Source organism: Bos javanicus, chromosome 2, assembly GCF_032452875.1.
Source record: "Bos javanicus breed banteng chromosome 2, ARS-OSU_banteng_1.0, whole genome shotgun sequence".
Classification (NCBI taxonomy): Eukaryota; Metazoa; Chordata; class Mammalia; order Artiodactyla; family Bovidae; genus Bos; species Bos javanicus.
This window is the reverse complement of record NC_083869.1, coordinates 86,220,336-86,240,169: the sequence shown is the minus strand read 5'-3', so window position 1 is coordinate 86,240,169 and position 19,834 is coordinate 86,220,336. Positions and strand designations below refer to the sequence as shown.

The following is a 19,834-nucleotide window of genomic DNA, read 5'->3' as shown; positions in this document are numbered from 1 at the left end:
ATCAAGAAGGAAAAAACAACTGAATAGAAAAACAGACAAGAAATTTGGACAGGTAGATGACAAAACAGGAAATCCAAATGGCCAACAGACATATGAAACTGTGCTCAGCTTCATTAGTAATCAGGAAAAATGCATGCTAAAACCACAGTGAGAAACCACTACAAATTATCCAAAAAACAGCTAAAATGTTAAGAAAATGAAAGTCATGTCCAACTCTTTGTGACCCCATGGACTGTGGCCTGCCAGGCTCCTCTGTCCATGGAATTCTCCAGGCCAGACTATTGGGGTAGGTAGCCATTCCCTTCTCCAGGGGTTCTTCTCAACCCAGGGATGGAACCCAGGTCTCTTGCATTGCAGGTGATTCTTTACCAGGGAAGCCCCTAAAATGTCAAAAGACTGCTGATACCAGGTATTTGTAAACTGGTACAACCACTTTGAAAAAAAAATGCTTTGTCATTATCTCTTTAGCAAAGATCCATATCCCAGTGGAAGCGTGACTACGCATTCACCTGCAGCACATACAAAAATACTGATAGAAGGACTACTTGTAATAACCCCAAAAGAGTGAACAACTCAGAAATCTACAAACAAGAGATTGGAAAAGTAAATTATGGTATATCATACTATGCAGGGCTTCCCAGGTGGTGCTAGTGGTAAAGAACCAGCCTGCCAGTTCAGGAGACACAAGAGATGCAGGTTCGATCCCTGGATCAGGAAGATCCTCTGAAGTGGGAAATGGTAACCCACTCCAGTTCTTGCCTGGAAAATTTCATGGATTGGGGAGCCTGGAGGGCTACAGTCTATGGGGCTGCAGAGAGTCAAACACTACTGAGCGATTGAGCACATGTACCTGTACATACAGTGCAACCCTACACTGCGGAAGTAAGACTCAGTTCAGTTCAGTCACTCAGTCGTGTCCGACTCTTTGCCACCCCATGAACCGTAGCACGCCAGCTTTTTCTGAAAAGGGCCAGATAGCAAATATTTTAGGCTTTGTGACCCATGTGATCTCTGTCCTGACTACTCAGCTCAGCCAATGTAGAGTCAACATACCATATGCGACAAAACAGGCCATAGGCAGTACTTTTGTGGTTCTCTACTATAATGCAATGAGAAAAACAAATCATAACTACACAAGCTGTACCAGGTGAATTTCACGAGCTTAATGTTCAGTGAAAGAAAACAAACACAAAAGCACATATTGTATGATTCCATTTACATAAAGCTCCAAAAATTGAGAAAACTGAACTATAGTGTTTATTTACATTCTTGCATGCATGCATGCTAAGTCGCTTCAGTCATGTCCAACTCTTTGCAACCCTATGGACCATAGCCCACCAGGCTCCTCTGTCCATGAAATTCTCCAGGCAAGAATACTGGAGTGGGTTGCTGAGCCCTTCTCCAGGGGACCTTCCCGACCCAGGGATCAAATCCACATTTCTTACGTCTCCTGCATTGGCAGGCAGGTTCTTTACCATGAACGCCACCATTCTAGCATAGTTAACTAAGAAGAAGAGCAAGGAATTGAGGACCATAAAAGTCAAAGTAAAAGAAAAAGTCAAGTTAGCACAGAGTGGGAGAGAGGGATTGTGATCGTAAAGGGCGGAATGGTAGGCTTCTGAAGTGCCTGTCATTTTCAGATTTTTGAATGGATGGCATTACCAAATGTTGGCACTTTAAAATATGTTTTGTGCTTTCTGTATGTTACGTTTCTACCCCCAGACAAGATTTTTTTAAAGGTTAAAAAAAAAAAAAGCTAAGTAGGAAGTGGGAGTAAGACAAGGCTGAAAGACAAGATGAACAGACTCAGAAACAAGAGAATATTTCATGGTTTGGGAACTGCAAATAGAATAGGTGGAGTGCAGCACATGAAGGAGGCAGCAGTGGAACACAGACTGCAAGAGTTTTAAGTGGTCATGATGTGATCTTTTGCACAGCTGCCTATAATAATGAACTATGTAGTTCCTCCAGTTGGAGTGTATTTCAAAACTGCAACTGTATTACTTCAATTAAATATATTAATGAGTGACTACAAAGATGGCAACTTTTATTGAAAACAAAAAGTTATGTAATTTGGATGTTCCTTATATAGTAGTTTATATTTCTAAGTAACAAAACATTTTGACAAGTAGTGTAAACCAGATACTCCTTTTAATATCCATACATTAAATTGCTTAATAATTTATAGAAATCAAAAGCTTTAGTGCAGCTCATGTCTGAATTTGCAGAAATTCCGAATTAACAAAATTGCAAATGAAGTTTTACTTTCCTGTAGGTGCTAAAAGGGCTTCCCAGGTGGCACTAGTGGTAAAGAATTTGCCTGCAAATGCAGGAAACGTGAGAGGTGCAGGTTTTATCCCTGGATCGTGAAGATCCCCTGGAGGGTATGGCAACCCACTCCAATATTCTTGCCTGAAGAATTCCATGGAGTCATTCTTTTTTTTTTTTTAATTTTTTTTGGACCGCGCGGGCCGGGCGACCTCCCCCTGCGCGCGCAGCCCGGGCCTCTGCCCGCCCCACCCACGCCCAAGCCCCCCATGGAGTCATTCTGTCTGGTACAGTCACAGCCTTTGTTGTTGTTGTTGCTGTTCTGTTGCTCAGTTGTGTCGGACTCTTTGCCACCCCATGGACTGCAGCACACCAGGCTTCCCTGTCCTTCACTATTTCCTGGAGTTTGCTCAAACTCATGTCCATTGAGTCAGTGATGTCATCCAACCATCTCATCCTCTGTCACCCCTTCTCCTGCCTTCAATCTTTCCCACCATCAGGGGCACAGCCTTACCACTCACTAACAATCTGGGCAAGTTATCAAACCTCTCTCTTCCTGAGTTTCCTCATTTGAGAACAGTGATAATATCTACGTTATGGAGTTTTTGTAAGGACTTATTAATATTAGGCATGTAAAGCACTTCACATAGTGCCTGGCACAGAATACCCTGGTATATGTTACTTGTTATTTTTTACTATAATTGCTAAATATAATATGGATTTTGACAGTCTGTTCCCTTTTGAAAATATGGTAAGATTACTTGCCAGTGTTTGCCATCGTATCTTTATCTGAGGAAATAATGTTTCATAAATATTTCAAAAATACATACCAATCTTCACAAAAAAACACATTTATATGTCCTGGACTTTTTTCATAGAGTTACATCATCAGAGCGAAGCTTTTGGTATTGAACAAGTTCTTAGCTTTATACTAAAATAATGTGACTTTTTTGTATTTTTAAAATTAGATCTTTATCTATGAAGTTTTTAAGCAAAGGACCATAAAAAAGTGTACTGATATTTTATTTCAGAAACTATGAGGAAAAATGACAGAACGTTACTTAACCTTCTATATGTTTACATTTTAATGAGAAAAAAATCCACGCTGCATGTGGGTAGTTTTCAAAGCAACTACAAAATACTTTCCTTCACAATGGCCTTGTAAGGTATAATAAAGCTTTTACCAATCATGTAGCATTGATTGAATTGCAACCAACCCCACCCATTAATGCTGTCAACAACGTTTGTTCCATCTCCCAAGGAACTGAGAAGGAACTCTTGGTGGTTGAGGAGCTAAGAGCAAGATGGCTCGCAGCTGCTGCTAACTGCCTGTGCTCTTCAGTTCTAGCCAAAACAACCACACCTCCCCGCTAATTTCCTGTGTTTTAAAGTAATAGAGTCTCTGATATTACCACCCCAGTGTAAGGAGATCAAATCAAAGGCTTGACGCAGACACCAAGCCTCTCACAGAAACGTAATTATCCACTCTAGTGAGCGCTGATGAAAATACCTCACTCTGGGGGCACAGCTCACCCTTGTTCACGTCTCTAAGCTGAATCAGGTTGCCAGTCTCTTTTCAGCACAGTTTAAAGCATTATTAAGAATAGAGGGGATTACATGAAGGGATGTTCTCAACAAAACTTCCAGATTTATTTCTCTTTTCCTTGCTCCTGGGTTTACTTTTCTTGAATGACACTGGCATGTTTAAAGTAAGTCACAATGTCAGATAAGAAAGACAGTCTGCCAACAGAGTGAATCACAGCCCTCTTCTCACCACCATCCTCCTGTCTCCACTAAGAAGAAGATTCAGTGACACTGGGCCCACATGGCAACTACTGGACCAAGGCTGCTGCACTCTCAGATGAGGTATTAAGTCTTCCCCAGGTCCCTTCTCCAGCACAGCCCCTTTCTTTGTTTAATCAAGCTGGTACCTTTGGACATTTGAGTCTGGGACTCCATGGAATAGATCGGTGTGAGTTAGGGACCCTGGTCTGGAGAGTGAGCTGGGGACACCTAATCTACAGGGTGAGTTAGGGATTTGAGGTCTAGAGTGTGAGTTAAGGGCCTCTGATCTAGAATTCTACAGACGGACCCAGGCTGGGCTTTTGAAATAAGTCCAGATCTCTACAATGAACTTCTTCCTGGAGATTTTTTTTTTAAACCAACAATGACTTGTCTCTGAGAACAGCTTCCATTCAAAACCGTCTTTTCTGAGCTGGGCCACCAACAGAGAGACACGTCTCTGATGTCTCTGTGTTTATTTTGTACCAGGCCCTGGGCTCATGTTTTATAGTTACTATCAAAGCAACTCTATGAAGTTAATTTGTCCCCATCTCAGAGAAGCAAAGTAACTGATTCCAGATCTAGTACATGGCATAATTTGAGCCCGGGTGATTTGCTTCCCGATCCTAACGCTAACAGTGAGAAGAGTGTGCTGCCCCTCTTTCCTCGGGAAAGGACTTTATTTAACAAAGCAGCCAACAGTTGTATAGCACATGCTAGCTACATGCCAGATGCTTTCTAGGAACAAATATAAACTTATAAATATAAATTTATTCAATCCTAACAACCCTATAGAGACTGTTATTATTCTCACCTTGCAGATGAGGAAACTGAGGCACATGGGTGCAAAGTACCTTGCCGGCCCTCAGCAGTGAAAGTGAAAGTGCAGAGTCCTAACCACTGGGCCACAACGGAATTCCCCATAGAATCTATTTTCTAAACTGCTGCTCCGTGAGCATCCTGGAGCTCTGTTCACTGAATATGTTAATGTTACAACCAATTTTTCATACAGCTGGTCCTTTAATAAGTATATTTTAAGCATTTACAGTAATTGTCATGTCTATGCTGAGTGCAATTTATCAAAAGACACACAGACCTCCAAATAGAAGAACATGCACATTTGAGACAGTTGAATAATTAATGTAAAGCACTGGGCCCAAAGTGATATGATCCTTACAAAAACTTATGCTAAGATATGCTTATAAGTATTGATGTACAACTTTTCTTTACCCCCTTTGTGGCTTTCTTGGACTTCTTAGTTTGTAATTCCTCCCAAAACTTCTGTCTGTTTGTATGTTTGTGTTTTGTGCATTAACATTATTTTGCATTGAACTCAAGACAATAACCTTACTTCACTGAGAGTAGAAGAGGATGTAGATTAGACAAGAAAAACTGGATTTGTTCCATTGTCACAAAATTTCTCTGACATCACCAGAGAACAGGGTGTGCCTCAGAAATACATTCTCTAACTGAACGGAAATCTCTTTGAGCACCAGTGTCATTTTGTTATAGCCATCTTCTCCATGATTGCATTTAATGTGCTACAAAAGTCTGCCTTTGAAAACAGTGTGCTGAAACAATAGAATGGAGGGAATGACTTCATTATCAAGTGGACCAGTGAAGTGTAGAAGGTATTTTAAGTGACCTCAGACTGTAAAGTTTTTATAGTTCTTTTATCTAGTTTCATAATTCATTTTATTCCCTCTGATGTCCTCTGCCCCCTTGCAGGCCATCACTCTTTCCTTGCTGCTGCTGCTAAGTCACTTCAGTCATGTCCGACTCTGTGCGACCCCATACACGGCAGCCCACCAGGCCCCGCCGTCCCTGGGATTCTCCAGGCAAGAACACTGGAGTGGGTTGCCATTTCCTCCTCCAATGCATGAAAGTGAAAAGTGAAAGTGAAGTCGCTCAGTCGTGTCCGACTCTTAGCGACCCCATGGACTGCAGCCTACCAGGCTCCTCCGTCCATGGGATTTTCCAGGCAAGAGTACTGGAGTGGGGTGCCATTGCCTTCTCCCTTTCCTTGCTACTTCTGTCCAAGTAGGGGCTCCAAGCCTCTACCAAAAGACTTAGCACTAAACATAAGATGCCTTTAAGTTGTACACACAGACAGAATTAACTAACATTGAATCTCATAACCAGAAAGCTGTGCTCTTTTCAGTTCTTTTTAAGCCATCTAATCAGTTTAGAGTTGGATGGCTAATTCTCCCTTTCGACAAAGATAGACTAGGGCTGTGTGGCTCAGCCTTTGGCAGATAACAGTCTCCCGCTAGATTCTGATAAGTGTTTTCTTTTTGTTGCATTTATTCATATGTAACTTTCTACTCATGGTAAGTGATTCTGGTTTTATGCCCGTAAAGAATTCTCAGTCAAACAGCAGAGCCAGATATATAAACAAGTAACTATAATGTAGCTTGGTAAGGGAGCTAGTAGGATGCACAGCACAGAGGAAGGCGTGATTAACTCAGCTTGGGGAGCAGGAAAGGAAATGAAGGTCTGTAGGCATGAAATAGTGTGCCTGGCTCAGGAACACCAGTAAATCAGGCCTGCCAAAGCAAGACGTACAAAAAAAAGACCGACAAGACTGAAGGCTGAGTAAGTAGATAGAGGCCAGACTCTGAAGATTCTTCTGAATTATGCTAAATATTTCCATTTTCTACAAATAAGCAATGAGATCTATTAAAAGATTGAAATTTTCTTTAGAACTGTATAGGATTAGTATAGACGTCTAAAAATAAGTTTAGGCTACATTTCATTCCTTAGTCTTAACAGTTTATTCTCTTTTATAGTTTCTTATTTCCTTTGTTTGGAAATCAGAGTTGGTAGTTAAATACTAAAAAAGTAAAACCAAATGAATCACAGAGTGATTGCCACACAAGCAGGCAGAACTGGGTCATTTTGCAATGAAATCCAGCTGTTTCTTCCAAGCCCAGGATCACTCTCTTTGTTTTTATTCCTATTCATAATGATGAAAATATATTGTATATAGATTAGTTTAAATCCAAAAAAGGATGAACATTTGAGTAAATGGATTCATCATGGTTTATATAACTTTTTTTGGAGTGCTTTATTTTCATTTGAAAAGTTGGCATGAACCCACATGAACCCAAGTGGTGTGTTTCTGTTCCATCACGTGGATCTGAATGTAAGAGCCAGTGGGGATTTCCTCTGACCCTTCTTCCTTGTCTGCTTCTTAACCTACTTCCTGTGTTTGGGCAGCTGGCAGCAGCTCTTTGCTGGACAGCACTGACCACACTAACAGAATGCCAACAACCAGTGCTACCCATACCTGGAGTTAATTTCATATGTCTTGTTACTCAAGAGATAACCAAATTACAGCTCTATTTATAGCTATTAATTCTTGGTGGTTTTCCAGAAAGTTAGAAATAATATTACAGAAAATGAAGTTGTTTTTAAAATTAATACTGAAAAAATATTCATTTCCCATATAACACACCCTTTTCCTTTTACTGAAAACTATACAGATTCTACTTTTCTATAGTTTCTACAGATTTGTCCTACTTCAAAGGGATGGTTCAACTGCATACCAAATTTTGCATTTAAATTTCCTTTATATTTAGAATTTTTGCTTATTGAAAAGAATTTCTGGGTACCTTTACTTTTTCAGTTTCTTTACTCAAATATTTATTAAGTGCCATAAGAAATCATATTTTTAGTTTCCCAGAGAAACTTAAAACATGATGTTTTTGAAGTGTAATTGGAAATAAGAAAGCACTTAACAATTCTTGCTTAACAAATATCATTTCTTCATTTTTAGTCTTTAGATTTGTATGAATATCACTCTTAAGAAATTTTACATCTCATCTTGTCCAGAATCATAAAAACAATGGCTTCTAAACCTAATACTGTTTCTCCTATATATGTCTTCTATATCTATTAATGGAAATATAGTCACTCAAATGAAATCCTAAAATATAAAACTGCCTTAATAGAAATTGAAACATACATATATATATACAAGGTATTATATTTCCACTTTAAGACATATTGGTAATACTATATATCTGCCAGCTTTTAAGATTACTTTTGCTTTTTTTTCTGGAATTAACTTAGAAAATATGTAATCCCTGTTAGTGTAACTTTATTTGAGATTAAGTCATATGCATGAGTGTGTTTTCTATTCATTAGTGTCATCACACATAGATAGAAATAATGTATAGTTCAACTTTATGAATGTGCAAATGTCTCTGTATTTGATATTTCAGCTTCACCAAACCCAGAAGTCATCAAGATAAATTCCATTCTTGATATAGTAACAAAAGTGGAAGACTACTATCTTAAAGGATATATTGTTGGAGCTATTCATCCTGTTATACAACCTGTGGGGCAGCAAAAACACTTGCCTGCAAGTTACCTATACAGGGTGGTGCTATCGCGCTTGAAATTAAGGTAAGGCTGGTGCTCAAGAAAACTGTCATATTGAGAAGCTGTTAAGAGAGAAAGTTTTCTTTGGCTAAAAGAAAAGAAAGTTTGAACCCAGTGATGGAGAATAAAGGATAATTAGGGGTTTTGGCTTAAAGGCAGATTTTCCAACAGTTGAACTTGGATTGGGAGAAGAAAATGTCAATCTCCTTCCTTAAAACTTCTCAGGATTGAGCCCCTTGCAGACAAAAATAGGTCCTTGGTAAGGATGTCAGTGAACAGAAGAAAAGAAAAATATACTCAAGAAGAGCGAGAACACTCCTGTAGCAACTTCACCAGATGAGGGAGTAACAGTTAGCTGCCTCCAATCACTGAGCTGAAAGAGCTGACTGAACAAGTCCTCTTTCACTGAGCATTTTTTCTGAAGTGTCCGATGTAGTTTTACTAACAGTAGCCACAGAAACTAACTTCCAAAACTTCTACAGCAAAAAGTCCTACATGCTGAGTTCTTATAAACTGGATAGATCTCTTACCAGCTTTTTCCAAAAACTAGGAGATAAAAGTCATCCTTTTTAGATTTTTTTTTTAGCTTTTTAAATTTTAATGGCTGCTTTTCCAGACAATACAAATGTTTTTCCTAACCTAGCTTGTACATTTGATAGTATTCAGAATACTGTTGTTCCTTACAGGTGGAAAAGTAAAAATAACCAAACCAATGTCTTTGATACACATATTAAATATTTGTTACACAACTCTTCAACTGTATCAAAATCATTTCAAAGACCAAGGTAGAAATTGTGTTTTCTCTTTACAGTGATGGACTAATAATCACTTTAACTGTGAAAGGACTAAGCAGAGAAGGGAAAATGAAATAAGGGAAAGAGAGAAGAAAACAGAAAGATTGGGGGAAAAGAAAAGGCTTTAAAAAAAAATTCCCAATGTGCTTTTAGGAACCCTGTCTGCTACTGAATAACTAACTGCCCACTTGGACATTCTGAGAGGACATGTACACAACCAGCTTTATCCATGACAGGGTGCCACATCAGGTCTTTACTAGTTCAAGCATTACTAGGTAAATAGGTCACTTACCACACAGTAGCAACACTTTATGTCCTAACTACAAATCTTATAAACCATGGATAAGTTATTTTTCTCTTTTTGCTCTACTTCAAATAGATTTAGCAGTGCCCTGCCATGGCTAAGAATAATCAAGGGGGGAAGGTGAGAAAAGAAGAAAAAGGAAAAAGATAGGACAATATTTATCTGCACTTAAGAAGGATCACTTTTGCCCAATAATGAGGTATAGCAGTGATCTAAAATAATTTCTCATAACTTATCAAAACAATGGACGTGTAGCTTTTCTTTCATGTTAAATTAGAAATTAAATTCTTAGAGATTTTAACCAAGGTAATCTAAATAGAAATTATTATGTTTTTTTCTGATAATTTTACATAAGAAGACAACCATTAAAGTTGAAATAACAAAGAAAAAGGGATACCTTGACCTTATTTGTGAGAAGCTCACTCATTTTCACATGAGCTTATTAGTTAAAAATTAACAATTGGCTTCCAACCATAAACATATTCTCTGTTACAGCACGAAGCATTCGACAGCACCCAGTGGACAAAGACGCCCAAGGCTTGTGATTGAGGAATGTCCTTTAACTTATGAGACACAAACAAATGACGTAACAAAAGAACTGATAGAAAAGGTACTAAAATACATGTTTTTACATGGGATATTGAGAAATATTTCATATTTCTTCATCAGTTTCCTTTCCTACTTTAAAAAGAACAGGGAAATGATAGGTGACTTAGTCTACTAGGCTTTAAAACAAAGCATATTACCAAATTGTAGAATTAAAAACAGAAATAGAGGCCAGTGAAACAGAAAAGAAATGCCAGAAATAAATTAATACATATATAAGAGGTTTCATAACAAACCTGATAAATAAAATGGAGAAATAACCATTACTTAGTGAATGGTGCTGGAAAAATGGGCAATCGATCAGTAGAAAATAGACTCCACACATTTCACATAAAATAAAGAGTTAAGTTTTTCAAGTTTAAAAAATCCAAAAGAAAATGAAAGACTGGACATATTTAATTATAACAGTAGTTGAGGAACTTGAGTTTGAATATATAAATATAATTATATACTAGGAAAAAAAGAATCCGGAGAAATGGTCAAGAAATGTGTCTTACGGAAGCTTCATTTTCAGAGTATATAGGAAATGAACACAAAAGCATGAAAGTACATTCAGTCTTGAATGGACCGACAATCCACAGAAAGTACAAAGGAAACACAAATAATGAAGAAACATTTGGCAAAGGGTTCAACCTAACTAATAAATTTTAATGTAAGTAAAAACTGAGAAGTAATACCTCACCAGTATGAACTGAGAAATTAAGTTGAAAATATTAAATTCAGTGCTGTAAAGACCTTTAAGAAAAAATTCAAATATAATCATATATAATGCAGTTAGCACTGGAATAAATTAGTACAGTGAATATCAATTTGGTTATAAAAATCATAAATCTTATTTTATTTTCCTTTTTAGGAATCTATTCCAGGAAATTGACTGAAAAGGGAAAAGTCATGTTTATGCAAAGATACCTTAAACAGGGGCCAAATTCTCAACAACTGGAAAACTGAGAAGGAGGCAATGGTCTAACAATAAGATAGAATACTTCATGGGCATTGAACATGACAAGTACATTGGCTGTTGAGAGAAAAAAATCTATTCGATAGAACTTCATAAACCTTAAATGAAAAATTAAACACTATATGTATATTGATTGAAAAATTGTACATTCATAAGTATTTGAAGTTGACAGGATTTGATGGCTAAAGTTTGGATTTTTTTAACTTTAGTTGCATTGACATATGTGTAAGGTTTAGCTTTATTTAAATGAATACAGCCAAAAACCTAAGGCATTTCCTGTCAAATAAGAAACTGTGAAATTTGTTCACTGTTACTATTGTGTTGTTCCCAAGCTTTAAATGACCGTGTAAGACTATCTGTGGCTTGTGTTTTGCCAGTTATAGCAGCTAAGTATTTCCCATTTAGATATAAAGTCACCATTCATTAAGGTTTTTTAGGAACAGTTTTCAAAACTAGATTTTTATAAACAAGGTACTCATACACTATTTACTGCTACTATTCTGGGAAATATTTTTTATGGGAATAAATTCACTCCAGAAACAAAAATGAAACTGCTAATTTAGTCTTAATAGATCGTCATGAGAGCCCTTGTTTTGCATTTGACTTCCTGAACACAGTTAAAGATCTATTTAAACAGGAAAGTACTATTATTTCAGCAATTAGAGTAATGGGATTATTTTATGAAGAGAACAGCTTCAGGAAACATAGCATGTGAAATGTTTGAACATTGCCCCGTGTATGAACAAGAGCAATAGATAAGTGCCAAATACTATTTTTGAACAAATGCTTTATATAAAGAGTTGATTATTGAACAGCTAGATTTTAGGTTATTTTAATATTATGTCAATGTTTGCTCTTTTTTAAATTTAGATTTACAAATGTTTTCCCTAGGATTTCTAAATAAAAAACATTAAAAACATCACTCTTCTAAATTAAAAATGGAAAAGACAGTACTATTCCATAAGATAACCAAACTTTTCCAGACAAAACTTTTTAGTAGTAGAGAAAGACTTCTGTACTTTTTCACCCAAATCAACAAATAAAACCTAGAAAAAGCACTTTGACCTGGCTCCTTACCACATCTCCTCTCCTCTCCCAGGAGTCCTGATATAAAGGACAATTTATGGTTATTTTGGAGGTTTCTTGCAATGCTACAGTCATAATGTGTTAATTTATAGGAGTAAATGATACTGTGTCAGCAGTGTTTGTCCTAGCTCCAAATACCCATAGTTTCTGCCTGGCTCAGAATTCCCTCCTCTTCGGCCAGAGCTAAGTTACAGTCGGCCCCTTTAAGTGGATATTGCAGCCTGATTTCACCCTGCTTCTTCTTCTTTTTTAAAAAAATATTTACTTATTCGGCTGCACGGGTCTTAGTTGGGCTTCCCCAGTGGCTCAGCTGTAAAGAATCTGCCTGCAATGTAAGAGCCGTAGGAGACACAGGCTCGATATCTGGGTCTGGAAGATCCCCTGGAGGAGGGCATAGCGACCCACTGCAGTAGTCTTGCCTGGAGAATCCCATGGACAGAGGACCCTGGTAGGCTACAGTCCATAGGGATGCAAATAGTTTGTCACAATTGAAGTGACTTGGAACACACACATGGTCTTAACTGTGGCATGCAGAATCTTTAGCTGTAACATGCAAACTCTTAGTTGGACATGTGGGATCTAGTTCCCTGAGCAGGGATTGAACTTGGGCACCCTGCACTGGGAACACGGAGTCTTAGCCACTGGACCACCAGGGAATTCCCTCACCACTCTTCTTACTGGCCTTTTTCATTCCCTTTCATTTCTGACTATAGATGTTTGCACTTGCAATCCGCATCATAACTCTTTCTTCCCCTTCCAAGTAAATTTAAAACACTTAAAACATTTAAAGTAGTGACAATATAAAAGATGTTTCTATTTCTTCATTTTAACGTATTTAACGAATACTTATAGAGCACATATAGGTACAAAACATTGCAACACAAAAATGAGTAAGATAGTGCCTACCCTCAAAAGAAGTGTGTTTAACACAGGAGAAAGACATGACACAAAAAGAACAAAGAAATCATGCAAAAGCAGAGAAAGAAAAGTGCCAAGTGTGAAAATAATCACTCTTAAGCTCTCAAATGATTTCACTGGCATTGTCATGTGTTTCTGAACCCTACTCAGTAACTGACAAGATTGAATCTAATTATGTGTATTTGGCCCAGAAAGGAGACAATAGCTTCAAGATATGAGCAGATCAGAGTGGGAGTATGAATTTGGCTTATGTATATGCATACACATTTGTCAAGAGTAAGTCTTTTAACATTTTTCTTTTACCTACATCAAGCAAACAAGACTGCATGTTTTCTGCTTTTAAATTAATGTCTCTTCTTTATTAATTAAGATGTATTTGGTAATGTTATTTTTGAGCATTTCTTAGAATAGTTTTATATTTTACTTCAACTGGAGAAACCATTGTTAACAGGGCTGCAAAATTCATGCTATAGAATTATTAGTTGTTCCCAAATAATAACCTTTTGGAGAAAATACAATTCTTGTTTTCATAATTTCTAAAGTGTATTAGTTCTGTTTGAAGAAGTCAGAATAATAGTGTGACTCTGTCTTAGGCCTGGTCCTGTATTAAAGGTCATTAGTTTGTTTATGAATAGGCCTTTAGTTACTGGTCGATTTACTCCTTTTCTAATGGATTTCCTTAATAAGCCTAAAGATTAATTGATAAAGTAATCAATGTAAATGAAGTTTACATTTTGTTCTAACATCTCTTTTTAAACCTCAGGTTAACGTAGCTGCTAAAAGAGGAATGAGATTTGTTGGATTCATATCACAGCATTACCCACCACTTAAATTCTGCAATGGAACCAACCTCGATGGAGACATTGAATCAACACTGCATGTGAGACGTAGTCCAGAGGAAAACTGTAAAAACTGGAATGAAGGAACATTAAGTGGGCAATCGTCTGAAAGTGGAATCGAGGAAGAACTGCATCGTGAAAGTGGACAGTGTCAAATGGAACGAGATGGCAGCCCCAGTTTCTCTAAATCAAGAAAAGGAGAAGGTAATAATAGACAAGAAGAGTAGAAATAGGATCTATATTCTTTTAAATTTAGCAAAAATATGTTTTGAAGGGTTTTTAACAAATACGAGACAAATTATATCTCTAAAGATTAATGAATAAACTTGTATAAACTTGTCTTGATTTTTTTAAATTATTACAGATGGGTGTAAGGTAGGGCAGTTTTCCATACAGTTATCCCTGGCATGGTCATACACCATCCACGTAATGAAACTTTGTGTTAAAAATTGGCTTCTGTTTAGTCATGAACCAACACCTCTGTAAAATGAAGGCTGTGCATGTGTACCAAAAAAGTGATTCTGTAAAGAAAGCTGTTCTGATTTATGTTTTTCCCTAAAAACAGTCTGTGAGAATTTTAGTTTTGGCCTTTCCCATTTCATGGATGGTTTTCACCTTTGAAGTTAATTGGCTTCCTTTAATCACCAACTGGAATATGAGAATGCACATCATGATGAAACAATTAATATAACAATAGTGCCTGCATCCTTAAATAACTTTAAACAATAGTTTTATTCTTCTTTGCAGCTAGCAAGTCTTCCCAAGAAACTGAGAGTATTTTGGACTGTTTTAAGTTTTCTGATACATTTATGGACATGATTTAAAAAGCACTAATAGAGAAAATCAAAGACTGTGTAAACCTTAGAATTAGGAGTTTACAGTCAGACTGCCTCAGTGTCTTTATAGAAAGGTGTTGCTGTGATAAATAGAAATGAGATGTCTACAAAGTGCTTATTCTGCCTGGCACAGAATAGACTCTGTATTAAGTTAGCTGCTATTAACTGATCCTTTGATCAGTCTTGGTTGGTGCTGAGGCCACATGCACTGGTGGTATCAGCTTTCTGGGTTGTGGTGAGATTGCTCAATATTTGTGCATGGCAGACATTCATTGGACCACAGTCAGCATGGCCTCCTTAAGAAAGAACCAAGAGCATTTCCCAGCTCATCATCTCACCACCTCACCACCACCAACACCATTCCATTTTTATTTAACCAGTTCTTTAGCTAACTACCACCCTGATTTTCCTGTAGTGTGAAAAATTTAGGAATGTAAGAGTGAACGAGTGTTGGAATTATGGTCATTATTATATTCTATTCTATATTCTGTTATATGGTCAACTATTATATTCTATCCACATGTATGCTGCATGCTAAGTCCAACTCTTTGCAACCCTATGGACTATAACCCACCAGGCTTCTCTGTCCATGGGACTCTCCAGGCAAGAATAATGGAGTGGGTTGCCATCCCCTCCTTCAGGGGATCTTCCTGACCCAGGGATTGAACCCAAGTCTCTTGCATCGCCTGTGTTGGCAGGAGGGTTCTTTACCACTAGCGCCACCTGGTATCCATGCTATACTATGCTATGCTATGCTAAGTCACTTCAGTCGTGTCCGACTGTGTGTGACCCCATAGACAGTAGCCCACCAGGCCCATGGCTACTTTTAAACTCGTGCTCATTCCCATCCTGACTTTGATTAGATCAAATGTCTATTCCTAATCTTTTAAATTCCAAATCAAATATGCTACTTAATTATCAGTCTTTAGATTCTGCCTTCTATTTAGATTATTTTAAAACCCTGATAACTTTTCTATGCCAGGGGTTGGTTCTTAACTTTTGGTGTAGGGGGTTGGGAGCAGATGCATAATAAAGACCTCTTGGAGAGTCTGGTGAAATCCATGGAAACTCACCAAGAAAAACACAGATAACACACATATCCCTAATACTGTCTGTGATGAAAATGACGTCAGACTTCCTAATGCACAACCAATGATGTGGGTCCATGGACCTCCAAGTTAAGAATTTGCTAACTTAAAGTAGTATGCATTCTAGAGTCACTTTCACATATGTATCCAAGGAATGAGTAATGTTTGTAATAACAGAAATTCAATAATAATATCTATTTCCATCAATAGGAGAAAAGTAAACTTGAATGCTATGTAACAGTTAAACTAAATGAACAAGACCTACATGTATTAATTATACTTCTAAAGCATAATATTGAACAAGAAAATTAACTTATGGATTGATACACACAACACCCCATTTTTAAAAAATTTTAAATTGCAAAACATCATTTATATGTATAGACATGTATTTTAAAGAACAGAAGTACTTGCATGAGAATGATTAACACCAAATTCATTACAGTAGCTATTTCTGGAGAATAGGATTAGGAGAGATACATCGTGAGCCTTATCTACATACATCTCTCATTTCCTTGAAAAAGCTCTGACGCAAACATGGCCCAAAGTTAACATTTGATAAAACTTGCATGGTAGGTAATTTATTATTCTCTGTGCCTATATGCTTGAAATAGCTCAGGATTAATTAAATTTTTAAAACACAATTTTAGTAATACTTTCCCTTTTTTCTTCCTTCTGAATACCTATCCTCAGATAACAAGTTGTATACAGTCTTCAATGTTTTTGATGATGAATCAACCTGCTGGAACTATCAGGAAGGCATCCTGTCAATGAAAGTAACAAGAAAAGGCTCTGTCATTAGTACACTTGATGCTGATTGGCTGGAGTTAACTACATTTTATTATAAACAAGGCTTGTCTTTAATTGATTCTTTTGTATGCTGGGAAACATCTAAAGGTAAGTTTTATATTATGATATGTTGATACCTAAAAAATTTGACCTGTGTCAGAGTTGGTGGAAATGTTTTTGCCTCTCAAGTTCAATGGCTAAAAGGACAGATATTACTACTAAGAAAAAAGATTCTAATTATTGCACAGTATAGTTCAGTTTAGTCACCCAGTTGTGTCTGACTCTGCAACCCCATGAACTACAGCACACCAGGCCTCCCTGTCCATCACCAACTCCCGGAGTTTACCCACTCTCATGTCCATTGAATCGGTGATGCTATCCAACCATCTCATCCTCTGTCATCCCCTTCTGCTGTCAATCTTTCTCAGCATCAGGGTCTTTTCAAATGAGTCAGCTCTTCACATCGGGTGGCCAAAGTATTGGAGTTTCAGCTTCAACATCAGTCTTTCGAATGAATACCCAGGACTGATCTCCTTTAGGATGGACTGGTTGGATCTCCTTGCAGTCCAAGGGACTCTCAAGAGTCTTCTTCAACACCACGCTTCAAAAGCATCAATTCTTCGGCACTCAGCTTTCTTTATAGTCCAACTCTCACATCCATACATGACCATTGGAAAAACCATAGCTTTGATTAGATGGACCTTTGTTGAGAAAGTAATGTCTCTGCTTTTTAATATGCTGTCTAGGCTGGTCATAACTTTCCTTCCAAGGAGTAAGCATCTTTTAATTTCATGGCTGCAGTCACCATCTGCAGTGATTTTGGAGCCCAGAAAAATAAAGTCAGCCACTGTTTCCACTGTTTCCCCATCTATTTGCCATGAAGGACAGGACTGGATGCCATGATCTTAGTTTTCTGAATGTTGAGCTTTAAGCCAACTTTTTCACTTTCCTCTTTCATTTTCATCAAGAGGCTCTTTAGTTCTTCTTCACTTTCTGCCATAAGGGTGGTGCCATCTGCATATCTAAGGTTATTGATATTTCTCCCGGCAATCTTGATTCCAGCTTGTGTTTCTTCCAGCCCAGCGTTTCTCATGATGTACTCTGCATATAAGTTAAATAAGCAAGGTGACAATATACAGCCTTGACGTACTCCTTTTCCTATTTGCAACCAGTCTGTTGTTCCATGTCCAGTTTGAATTGTTGCTTCTTAACCTGCGAACAGGTTTCTCAAGAGGAAGGTCAGGTGGTCTGGTATTCCCATCTCTTTCAGAATTTTCCACAGTTTATTGTGATCCACACAGTCAAAGGTTTTGGCATAGTCAATAAAGCAGAAATAGATGTTTTTCTGGAACTCTCTTGCTTTTTCCATGATCCATTAGATGTTGACAATTTGATCTCTGGTTCTTCTACCTTCTCTAAAAGCAGCTTGAACATCTGGAAGTTCACGGTTCACGTATTGCTAAAGCCTGGCTTGGAGAATTTTGAGCATTACTTTACTAGCGTGTGAGATGAGTGCAATTGTACGGTAGTTTGAGCATTCTTTGGCATTGCCTTTCTTTGGGATTGGAATGAAAACTGACCTTTTCCAGTCCTGTGGCCACTGCTGAGTTTTCCAAATTTGTTGACATATTGAGTGTAGCACTTTCACAGCATCATCTTTTAGGATTTGAAAGAGCTCAACTGGAATTCCATCACCTCCTCTAGCTTTATTCATAAGCTAGATGCTTATGAACCTTTGATGCTTCCTAAGGCCCACTTGACTTCACATTCCAGGATGTCTGGCTGTAGGTGAGTAATCACATCATTGTGATTATCTGGGTCATGAAGATCTTTTTTGTACAGTTCTTCTGTGTGTTCTTGCCACCTCTTCTTAATATCTTCTGCTTCTGTTGGGTCCATATCATTTCTGTCCTTTATCGAGTCCATCTTTGCATGAAATGTTACCTTGGTATCTCTAGTTTTCTTGAAGAGATCTCTAGTTGTTCCCATTCTGTTGTTTTCCTCTATTTCTTTGCATTGATCGCTGAGGAAGGCTTTCTTATCTCTCCTTGCTATTCTTTGGAACTCTGCATTCAAATGGGTATATCTTTCCTTTTCTCCTTTGCTTTTCACTTCTCTTCTTTTCACAGCTATTTGTAAGGCCTCCCCAGACAGCCATTTTGCTTTTTTGCATTTTTTTTCTTGGGGATGATCTTGATCCCTGTCTCCTGTACAATGTCATGAATCTCCATCCATAGTTCATCAGGCACTCTATCTGTCAGATCTAGTCCCTTCAGTCTATTTCTCACTTCCACTGTATAATCATAAGTGATTTGATTTAGGTCATACCTGAATGGTCTAGTGGTTTGCCCCACATTCTTCAATTTAAGTCTGAATTTGGCAATTGCACATGCAACTTTAATGTAAAATCTTAACAATCCTGTGTGGTACTATTGTAATGTTTGCTGTTGGGTTGTAACGATAAGAAATAGACAAACCTCGGTGTGATCAACTAGTAGAATTTTCCGAGTAAGATGTACTACAGCAGCCCAGTCAGGAGGCATATGATGGCATTTAACAATTACTATCCAAGTTTATTACACTAGCCCAGTTTCGGATGGGAGAAGGCAATGGCAACCCACTCCAGTACTCTTGCCTGGAAAATATCATGGACAGAGGAGCCTGAAAGGCTGCAGTCCATGGGGTCGCTAAGAGTCAGACACAACTGAGCGTCTTCACTTTTACTTTTTACTTTCATGCATTGGAGAAGGACATGGCAACCCACTCCCGCATTCTTGCCTGGAGAATCCCAGGGACGGGGGAGCCTGGTACGTTGCCATCTATGGGGTCGCACAGAGTTGGACATGACTGAAGCGATTTAGCAGCAGCAGCAGCAGCCCAGTTTTGAATACTACCTACCATGTCCTCCTCTCTAAACCCGACTCCTCCTAAAATTTGTATAGAAAAATAAACTTTGGTTCAGAAAATGATCTGTATTTATTTATGCCTTTCCCTTATCTTTCATCTCTATCTAATCTTCTTTTAGTTATAATGGATATGTAATCATTTGTCTGTCACAAAAACAAGCAAAACTTTCCAAAAATTATTTCTAAGAAAAGTGTTTTTTGTTGTTTTTTTTTTTTTCAAAAGAGATTAGTGCTAAAAGAAAAGAAAAAAAAGATAGTAAGGAGACTGGAAAAA

At 37.7% G+C, this 19,834-nt stretch overlaps 1 protein-coding gene across 5 annotated transcripts in view; it reads left to right on the top strand.

Annotated features, from left to right (window-relative positions):
• RFTN2 (raftlin family member 2) overlaps nt 1-19,834 on the top strand; it is a 91,724-nt gene that overhangs the window by 21,280 nt on the left and 50,610 nt on the right. For all 5 annotated transcript variants that reach the window (XM_061380711.1, XM_061380722.1, XM_061380692.1 and 2 more), the window contains exons 3-6: nt 8,277-8,460; nt 10,030-10,144; nt 13,866-14,145; nt 16,559-16,762. In XM_061380711.1, the coding sequence (XP_061236695.1) occupies nt 8,277-8,460; nt 10,030-10,144; nt 13,866-14,145; nt 16,559-16,762 (783 nt within the window). The remainder of the gene's footprint in view (nt 1-8,276; nt 8,461-10,029; nt 10,145-13,865; nt 14,146-16,558; nt 16,763-19,834) is intronic.